General features: G+C 39.4%; 1 protein-coding gene across 1 annotated transcript; it reads left to right on the top strand.

Annotated features, from left to right (window-relative positions):
• Positions 1 to 537: 537 nt before the first annotated feature.
• rnf31 (ring finger protein 31) lies at positions 538 to 10,279 on the top strand. Its single transcript, XM_085930368.1, has 24 exons — positions 538 to 589; positions 1,163 to 1,367; positions 1,578 to 1,724; positions 1,952 to 2,107; positions 2,284 to 2,340; positions 2,423 to 2,627; positions 2,972 to 3,149; positions 3,928 to 4,061; positions 4,426 to 4,598; positions 4,728 to 4,961; positions 5,041 to 5,196; positions 5,459 to 5,602; positions 5,683 to 5,868; positions 5,959 to 6,165; positions 6,273 to 6,446; positions 7,054 to 7,152; positions 7,230 to 7,319; positions 7,608 to 7,722; positions 8,254 to 8,366; positions 8,496 to 8,606; positions 9,079 to 9,127; positions 9,423 to 9,519; positions 9,773 to 9,938; positions 10,013 to 10,279. The coding sequence occupies exons 2-24, from the start codon at positions 1,170 to 1,172 to the stop codon at positions 10,061 to 10,063; spliced, it is 3,240 nt and encodes a 1,079-aa protein (XP_085786494.1). The 5' UTR covers positions 538 to 589; positions 1,163 to 1,169; the 3' UTR covers positions 10,064 to 10,279.
• Positions 10,280 to 10,521: the final 242 nt, after the last annotated feature.

Raw genomic sequence — 10,521 nt, 5'->3', positions numbered from 1 at the left:
TATAGTCTTTTTGACAACAACCACATGTTCCAAATGCATTTGCTAGTGTTACTATTATCTAAATATTGCAAATACTGTAGTCAACAAACAATGGATATTTTCCCCATCTTTCTGTTTTCCAGATGTTCTTGTTTTTGTGAGGTTCATCATCTTTCTAGTTAGACAGGAATGTTATGCGAGAATCAACATTACCTAGTGAATAGTGACTTTTCATCCATTTACTGATACATGCAAAATAAAAAAATGTGTCTGAATAGCCTATTACTGTGTGGTGTATATTTCATTTTCATTTTTGTTTTTTGGACAAATATAAGAATCACCAAAATCAAAGAAGAGATGAATCAATGTAACATAAAATTACACGCAAAGTGTGCTGCGGTATTTGATATTCAATTTGACTTTTATTCAGAATTATTGTGTGGTAATAATATTTACTTTGGCATCACTGGCGTATGACGTCACGAACGCACGCATCTTCTCGCTGATGCGCTTCCGCTCTTATTTTCTCAGACCCCGAGAAATACTGCACCTCAATAACGAGGACCGTGGAATCTCTCGGTTCTTTTCTCTGTGTTGTTGTGACTACAAGGTAGGCAGCTGCCTTATGTTATAAAACACATCCGACCGTGATTCCTTACGTTTGCATTAGTAGCTTGCTATAGCGTTCCGTGACTCATGCAAACACGTTCCAATCTGCAATATGAAATGACGCTCACAGCAAAAAAAAAAAAAAGATACACATAATTCCATCTATCGCTAAGGGTTTCATTTGCAGACTGTAGCATATAAAAATGTGTCTTCAATCGATTCAATAACGGATTGTCAATGCATCATAAATTAACGCGTCTTAAAGAGACAATCCAGCAATCTGAACATTGGCACGTATAGGACAGATGTATGTGTAAAAATTATGTCAGCACTAAAATCCGTGTCGCTAAAAGAATCTGTAGTGATTTAAGTGATTTTGGGGGATGAGATTTATGGCAAACTGCTTCACCCACTTTTGGAGCACTGCTGACCCCCCCCCCCCCCCCCCCCATCTCATTACGTCACCGGAGGCAAGCACTGTAATGCATATTGTTTCCCGGCTCAATTTGCCATGTTCTATTGTCACCTAGTGTCTGAAAAGGTAATTTTTTAATTTTTTTATTTCATACCGCAGATGTAGGATGCCCTCCCTATCGGAACAGCTGCAGGAGGCCCGCAGTCAGGCGGAAGTGTGTCTATACTCGGGCGGCAGGGTGGTGGATGTCCGAGCTGGTGTGATGGTTATGGCTAATCTTCCTTTACCGCCATGTTCCAAATACCACCACATTGCTGCTGAAACCATGGTGATAGAAAACAGTTTTGGTAGCAACAGAAAAGAGGTAACATAAATTGGATTGCATCCATTCACATATGCCAAAACAGTGTCCTCATGTTCCAGTATGATCTACTGTAGCTGGAGCTATTGTAAGATCACTGTGGATAAATTGGGCTTCTAATAGTGTGTGTTTTGTTTTGATGTCAGCACTTAAATTATTGTATTTATTTTTGAATCTAAAATCGGTTCTCCATATTTCTTGTTCTCTCTTCAGACACTTGCATCTCTGCAGCGCTTATCGACAGCTTTGAACATCCTGGAAAAGTATGGATGTAATTTAACAAATCCCAATAGACCTAAATTCTGGAGAACTGTCAAGCACAACAATCCAGTTTTCAGGGCCACCGTTGATGCCATCCAGGTAACATACACATATGGACTAAACTTTACAAATCTAAATAATCTACAAATTACAAATGTATTTCGAGTGTTTAACAACATAAACAATTGAAAGGATGTTGATGAAAATGTACCAGGTATTCAATATCGTGCAAATGCCGTCCCATCTTTTCTCAACCAATGTGCTAAATCAAAGAATAACAAACATGTCTTGGTGAACCTTTGATTATCTTCTCTCTCTTCTTTCAGGGAGGAAGGGCAGTGCTTTGTCTCTATGGTTACTCCAATCAGCAGCCAGATGGGCTCAGCTTCCCTGATGATGTCACGGATCCTGATGTTGGCAAAGTTGCAGCAATAACTCTGGAAGTGATGAGCCTAAGGATGGAGCTAGAAATGCTTATTAAGGTGTGCCCTTTTGTCTCAGTACATGTCTATTCTATCCAGAATGAAATCATTGAGGTTTTCCAAAACTTTCACTTCTTTCCCTATAAATGTATAAAAAAAAAAACATTTTAATAAAAAAGCATCAAATTGTTCTGTTATTTTAAATAACATTCATGATTATTTTTATTTCATCCCAGGAGACGCATCCTCATCCGGAATTCTATGAGAGAATCATTCCTACTCTACGACACAAGGTCAGCGATGATGATTTTCACTTTATCCCAAGCCGGCAGAAGAAGGGCATTAAAGATCACCTAATGTTTTCTCTATGTTTAGGATGTAGGTCTGAACACAGACGCTGTGGTCAGCCGTTCATCTTTCAGCTGTCGCAAAAATCATTCGGACAGCCAATCCAAGTCGCTTGCCTTCCCTCTTCACCATCACTCCATGAGGGAGAGCAGCCAAGCTCGCTCACTCTCCTCCAACCATCAAAGTCTCAGGCCCATTCAGGTCTTCTTCCCTCCTTTCAAGAAACACCCAGGTGATGAGATATAGTAACAGCTTCACTGCGCTGAATTATTTCTTAGCTGTGAACACATTACAGTAGTTTATATTGTGCAAACAATATTGTGGATATGTGTGTGTGTATATTTAAAAATATTTGTATAAAATGATAAAAATGTGATATTCAAAAGGCTGCCAGGATAATCCAATGCTGAAATATTTAATGCTCAACTTCCTCATTATATTTTTGTATTTTTTTATGATTGAGTAAAAACCTTTGTCCCTTGGATTAACCTGCAAAAAAATAAGTCATTGCTTCTCAAAGACATAAACGTTATTTGGAGCTATGATACTAATGCCGTTATTTATTTTGCCTTTCAGAGAACTGCACCCTCTGTGGAATATTTCGCATCACTGTCCACTGTCTGACTTGCCTCCAAGGCATGTGTTCGGAATGTGACAGACTATACCATTCCTATCCTGAAAGGGCCAAGCACCGTCGAACTGCTGTCACATCTTCCATTTCTTCACCCACGTCGAAAAATGAAAATAGTAAAAGGTTAGACTGAATACATTTCGCAGTATATGTTACGCATATAATTGGCTCTGAACTGAAAGTTTTGTATAAATATCGTAGAATAGTTCAACCCCAAGATTCAAACAACACTTAGATCTTTTAATCTTAAAAAGCCCAAAGGGAATACAGTATGTGTCAGCTCTGACAACCTGGAAGACATTTACTGGTACTTACCTGGCTCATCTCCCTTTGTTGATCATTTCGACATGACCTATATTACCTTGTAAACACCATCAAATCAGTAAGGTCAATGAATTTAAATGAAATATAAATCTATTATTTACACACCATTGCTTGGTGTCGTAGTATGTAACCATTAAAAATGTTGCTGTGACTGAAATAATCTTTCTAAATCTGTGGAGATTCTAATCCAAGTGTGTCAAACTCATTTTTGTCACGGGCCGCATTGTTGTCATAGTTTCCCTCGGAGGGCCATTATATACAACGTTGTCTATATATACATACGGTATAGGCTACACAACAATCTGATGAATAACTAGTTTTGAAATCAGAGACTAGTAAAAACTGTGTTTAATAGTTTAAAAAGATGAATGGTTATCAAAATTGATAGCAATAGTTCCATTTTTTTTAATGAAGAAAATGTGTTATTTTAATAGTGACACAAAGTCGATGCAAATTTTGTCTTCACGAGCCACATAAAATGATGTGGCGGGCCGTATCTGGCCCCCGGGCCTTGTGTTTGACACCTATGCTCTAATCTATATCATTAATTGACTACTGTTATGCCTTCCACTTTCAGTTCTTCCACCTGGCATTGCCTTCACTGCACAAAAGTCAACTCATCCCAAGATGTGCTGTGTGAGGATTGCGAGTGCCCTCGCTGCGAATCACTCGGCTCCGCTGCCGATCAATCTCCACCAGCTACCATTACAGGTTTGTTTCATTGAGTGGTGCCACCCACAACGTTTGTAATCTGATTGTTTTCATCCCAGTGTTTGTTTCGCTCTATTATAAAATCCTCTGTAGACGAGGGGTGTCAAACTGTTTCCATTTCGGAACACATCATAATTGTGCTTTCTTTTAAAGGGTTGTCATGACTTTGAAAATCAAATGTATAATCACCTCCTCAATTGATGATAAAAATGATTGATTTTCTTGTTTTTTTTTGTACTGGTCTTTCAAAGCTGATATTTTTGAGGGAATTGCTACAAAGTATTTAAATTTGTTAACTTGAGTCAAGTTGATTATGACTCCTGGAAAGCATGTCGAAATATAATTTTGAATTGTTTTAATCTAGAGTGGCAGTGTAAGAGCTGTACTATGGTCAACGCAGCCAGCAGCATTCTGTGCGAAGTGTGTGAAAGACCTCGTTTGGCTACACGACCTCCGGTGACCCCTTCACACCCTCCTGTCACCCCACCCAGACCACCAGCGCCTGTACTGGGCATGCCTGGGGATCCTGACAGCCAGGTGGGAATACTGAAAGATTTAAGATTTTGAAATGTTGATTTTTATTTAATCACACAATTTTTTTTAATGGCAAATGTTTTCTGTGTTTTGTTTTTTAATCATCTTGTCATCATACCTCTCTCCGGCCAGTGGGTGTGTCAGTTTTGTACATATCTTAACTACTCACCCGCCACAGTTTGTGAGATGTGTGACCTGGCTCGTCCGGAGCCCGCACCTCTGCCATCAAAACTCCGCCCTCCCTCCCCGGTCAGACGGGTCCCTGCTCTGTCAGTCAAACCCAAAGAACTGACACAAGAAGACCCAAACTCCTGTAGGCAACGGCAAATGAAGGAGGATGGGCTGAAGCTAATACAGCTGATTCGAGTAAGTCCGCGTAATCCATTGCACGCTTCCATGTATTTGTATTGTAGTGTCTAGCGTTTCCTTCTTCTGTCAATATCAGGATGGGGAGAAGAACGGCATCAGCCCAGAGGAGGTGTACACATGCATTAGGGTCGCTAAAAACACCAGCATTCTGCCTTGCAAATGGTTGAAGTCAGAGCTGCCTCAGCAACTGGACAAGATCAGCTTGTTGTCAGCGATGCTCTCTCATCAGTTTGTATGTGACACAAGCAAACTCATTTAAGTCTGCAGCCTATTGAAATTGAAGTGACTCACAATCACTTGAAGCAGGCATTTATACTTTGAAAGTGTTTGTGTAAAGGGAAAAAAAAAAGTTGGGTTTCTTGAGTGTTGCCTCACACTTTAAGTGTGAAATTACACAGTCAAGTAAATTTATCAAAGCTGCTGTATGGCGATGCATAATACGGAAAAAACAACTATACTATGCCTTTTCGAATCAGCTGTACTTCTCAACACAGAACAGGTCGTGTGAGCCTCCCACTGAGGATTCTACAAAAGTTGCCGTCCAACTTTCTAGAGCAGAAGCCAAGCAGGCCTGGCTGACAACAGGAGGTGATTCTGAAAAGGCTGCCAGACAAGCTCTTCGAGACAGACTCACAAAAGTAATCAATTGTTAACTTTGCTAGAAATACACTTGCACCTTGATACTGATGTAACATTTATTGTCACTTGCGTCCCCCAGGTAAAGATGCTGTGCTCGTTGGGCTTTACCGATGAGGCTCATTGTCATGAGGTATTGAGAAAGAGTGGAGGGGAGATCAGAGCGGCGCTGGCTTCTCTGCAGCGTCCCCTTCTGGAACCCTTCCATGAACGTATTTGGAGTGACGAGCCTGAGCCAGCAATTGATATCAATCACCCTGACAAACAGGTGAGATCAGACTCACATGATGTCGTTGGTTATTTGAAAGTTACAGTCTGTATTTGTCGACTTAACTGTCAAGTGATCTTCTACTTTCAGCGTATATGTCGGAGGTTACTAGCCGTATATAATCTACCCAGCTGGGGCCGATGTGAGCTGGCACTATCTCTTCTTCAGGAGCACAATGCCTCCTACTCTCTGGAGGATGTAGTACAGGCCGTACGGGAGTCTCATGACAGGGAGTTCATTAAAAGAGTCCTGGCCAAAGAATGTCCCATCTGCCTTTCTGTTTTTCCACATAGTAAGGTAATTGTGTCATTCTCTTTTTGTTGATGTATAGATGAGTCAGTAGAAGGCTGCAACATGTTAACATGGATGAATGTACTTGAAAATATTTCTTCTCCTCTTTTCAGATGCAGTCCCTGACATCGTGCCAGTGTTCTGTATGTTGTGATTGTTTCCAGCAGCATTTCACCATCGCTGTTAGGGACAAACATATCAGAGACATGGTGTGTCCAGTTTGTTGGGAACCTGACATCAATGACCCTGAGGATCTCAATAGCTACTTCTCCACCTTGGACATCCAGGTAGATTTGATTTCTATCTATTTTTCAATATCACGATTAAAGAAACTGTCAGTGCTGAAAGTGGGAGTCTCTATAGTATCGCTACTAGCTGCTTTGCCTTAATAATTGTAGAGACTTAACAGTGGAAAAGAAATGACAGTCCAGGGAATTTGGGATTTATCGTAAAGGTTGTGTCAGTGTGAGTGACTGTACTTCCAGCATTTAGATCCCACAGGCATGCTTAATGAGATATGTAAGTATTGCTGAACAATGTCACAAATGTATGTTAGTCATTTAGTGTGAGCAAGTGCGTGTAAGTTCACCATATAAAAAGAAATTATTATTATTATTAATATTTGTAATAATTAATTAAAAAAATATTATTATTATCTTCAATTCTTTTCAGAAAACATCTGCAGTTACTACATACATACATACATGTGCAGTGATGTAAGAACAGTCATGATCCCAAATAGCATACCATAGGCAAAACAAAATTGTTCTTCCAAATAATAATTAGTTGATACTATCTCGACATTATCCTGCATAGTATTTACCTATTTATATTATGTGAATATATTTTCACGTTATAATAGCATGTATCTGTCAATTTCAATGTGTATTTCAGTTGAGAGAATGCCTGGAACCTGAAGTATATGAACTCTTCCATAAGAAACTGACAGAGCAGGCCCTTATCAAGGATCCAAAGTTCCTATGGTGCTGCCATGTAAGTTCTTCAAAAGCACTTGGAGAGATAAAAAAAAAGTATCCACCATCAAAATCATCAACTTTTCTTCTTTACAGTGTTCGTATGGGTTCATCTATGATGGTGACCAGCTTAAAGTCACCTGTTTTCAGTGCCGCAACAGTTTTTGTGCTCAGTGCAAAAAGCCTGTAAGTAATGACACAATGATACAAATTCTGAGTCTTGTAAGTCTTATAAAATTGTCAAAAGGCTCTGTTGGTCTTACTGCAGCAAGAGTAGGTGTCCCAATGTAAGACAGACAAAAGCTAAGTCACATTTATGGAATGATCAGACACTAAGCAGTTGTAAGAACAGCTTAGGCAGTTGAGCACTCAGTTTCCTCACACTAATTTGCCATACGGACAAAGGAAACTTCATCAAGCTTGTGGGAACTGTTCCTACTCTTTACATTTGTTTTTTCTGTTTCCTGTGTAAAGTGGGAATCTCAGCACGCTGGTTTATCCTGTGAACAATACCAGTCTTGGAAGAGAGAGAATGATCCAGAGTATCAGAAACAAGGCCTAGCTGGCTATTTACGAGACAACGGCATAAGTGCGTGTCACATACACAATCACAAATACACTAACAATATACTTACAACACAACAACATTTACAGATTTTGAAATTCAGTCTGCTTTTAAGTGTGCCTTATGGTGCGGAAAATACGGTAACTGAAAATTGTCCCCTTCCGAGACAAGATCTCCAAATTAATTGAAATGTCCCAGTTGAAAAGGATTCTTCTATATTCTTCTATACTATTGTAATCAACTTCTATCGATGCCAAAGACAGCCTTGCTTTTAAAAAAAAGTTGTAACTGTTGTTCATTAGAAAGCACATTAAGGAAATCTTCTCTACGTAATTGTCTCCTCAGAATGCAGATCACATCATTGTGATTGTTGTCCTGCTTTAATGACTTACAAAACGAAAACACTACATCTCTTTTCCAACTTAAGACCTCACTGTTTAACCCCTCAAACACTGTCAATTAATTTTTATAATATAGAATACTAATAATATCATATAATCCATTTTTATAATTATCGACCAACCCAACTGCTTCATTGGATCTTTCTCTTTCAAGCTTGTCCGAACTGCCGCTTCCAGTATGCGCTGTCGAAAGGAGGCTGCATGCACTTCTGCTGCTCTCAGTGTCGTTACCAGTTCTGCAGTGGTTGCAACAACCCATTCCATACTGTAAGTTTGCAAAATCACCATTCAATTGAATCAACTGTTCACAAGTACTATGAATATTGCAATTTTAGTTTTTTTTTTTATCCCAAATAATTCTATTTAACACAGACACTTTTCTGTTTTTGTTGCTAGACGTGCGCTGTGGATGAGTGCACTGTATCTGGACTACATGCTCATCACCCCAGAGATTGTCTCTTCTATTTGAGAGACTGGGAACCTTCGAGACTCCAGGCTTTATTGCAGGTGTCTGATTCCGATATTTTGCAATCAATTTACATGATGGACAAAGTGGCAATCTACTCACATTATGGTGAGTGGATGAATAAGTAAAACATCCTTCACTGGCAGTGTCTCCCTTGATAGACATTTCACAGAGAGGTGCTTCTTGATCTTCTTTACAAGATATTATGTGAAGGCGCAAAAACAAGAAGGTGGGGAGCAGAAATGTAACATTTGATAAAGCCAGTTCTTAAAACAGTTTTAAAAAGGAGCCAAAACACATACTAGTTGTTACCAAACTGTATAAAGGCTCAGCAAAAATATTTCTGCTTTCTCTTCGAATAAACCAGTCATGAAGGATTTGTTTTACTTGTTTTGTGTTTGATGGTCGTAATATTGTAAATAAAAAGAAAAGTGAGAGAGTGAGATGAAACCATTTAGTTACTGTCTACTATGAATTAGTAAATTACAAATATTTTCTTTTTTCTCTTGATAGAACAATGGTGTCGCATACAATACTGAGCCTCCTCTTGGAACAGAGACAGGTAGATGAACCTACTCACCTCTAATAATAGGTTGGAAAAATGTATTCAAACTATTCGAAGAGGGCGCAACAGGGCCCCAAACACAGTAGACTAGAAAAAATATCCTGAATATGCACCTTTATCTAGATCCACACTAAAAATTAGATAGGCTAACACATGCACACAGAATTGTAAGAAGTGAATCCAAGGGAATGTTCGAACACATGCACTTTTTCATCAAGTTGGAAATATTTTTCATCTTTGATCATCACTTTGATATTAGACCTATCACACACTTTGCTTTTATCTTTCCAAGGGCTATGTGGCGTGATTGAGCAGAAGGATGATGGAGGCCAACAACCTGACTCAGCTTGTGGAGCACAGACCCAAACTGGACATGCTGGACTGTGCGAGTATGAAATCTTTTTATTGCTACTCACAAAGGCACACAGCATACTACAAAGATATAACTCCCGTAATTTGGTGTGATGAATGATAGTCATTATATGAATTTGTTTCAACTTTCTATTAAAAAGGCTCACCTAAATGTGAATTATAGCTGCTCTCTGCAGTCGCTGTCTGTACTCAACCTCTTTGTATTGTCACTTTGCAAAGTTCCCATTCATCTAAATGGCTTTACTTTTGTGATGGTGTGCTACTATCCAGAAAGCATTATAGAGAGTACTTGGTCAGCTTGATCAACGGCTACTCCATCGACCCAGCCCGACTCTACAGCTCCAATGAATTGCTGCTAGCCTGCAGGAGGTACAAAGTAGATGACACCCGCAGAGATGCAGAGGATGGATTCACCTACTTCAGCAGACTGCTTGAGGTGAGCGTGGTTGGTGTGATTGTGAAATGGCTGAGTGAGTCAACATACCAAATATTTCTGTAATTTTTCTGCAGAAACTAATGGATGAAGTCCCGCTGGGTGACAAAGTCCCACGCAAGAAATAACAAGAGCCTCATTCCATCGCTCATGCAATGGCAAAGCGAGTTTTTTTTTTCTTTTTTTTCTTCTGCATAGCTCAAGGGCGCCACGAAACAAAAAATATTACCCAACACCCCCCCAATTTCTTCAGAAAATGCTCATTAACATTTATTATACAGTATGTTTCCCTATGAGAGATGTGGGGAAATAAGGGCGGAAAATCGTAAATTATCCAAAAGTCACTTAGCTGGTCTGGCGCCTGTTGGTGTGTGGGTGGGAATTCTAATCATATTTCAGGGGGTTGGGGGATCAGCTGTATTTATAATATATATAATGTACTGTATATACAAACACAGGAGAAGTTGAAAGAGCAGAAACATCATTAATTCATGTCAACAGAGTCACAACAACAGCACATCAAAGCTTGAGAACTGTCAAATGATGGCTGTGGGAGTCATGGCGTTAACAAACGGCACCCTTGTGG

Source organism: Syngnathus leptorhynchus, chromosome 14 (assembly GCF_054491065.1).
Source record: "Syngnathus leptorhynchus isolate UIUO chromosome 14, UIUO_Slep, whole genome shotgun sequence".
Classification (NCBI taxonomy): Eukaryota; Metazoa; Chordata; class Actinopteri; order Syngnathiformes; family Syngnathidae; genus Syngnathus; species Syngnathus leptorhynchus.
This window is presented reverse-complemented; position numbering and strand designations above follow the sequence as displayed.

Coding starts and splice junctions, on each gene's coding strand:
- rnf31 (XM_085930368.1), top strand. CDS start 1,170: ATGCCCTCCCTATCGGAACAGCTGCAGGAGGCCCGCAGTCAGGCGGAA. Junction 1,368..1,577: donor TTGGTAGCAACAGAAAAGAG/GTAACATAAATT, acceptor TTCTCTCTTCAG/ACACTTGCATCTCTGCAGCG. Junction 8,607..9,078: donor GACTCCAGGCTTTATTGCAG/GTGTCTGATTCC, acceptor TTCTCTTGATAG/AACAATGGTGTCGCATACAA.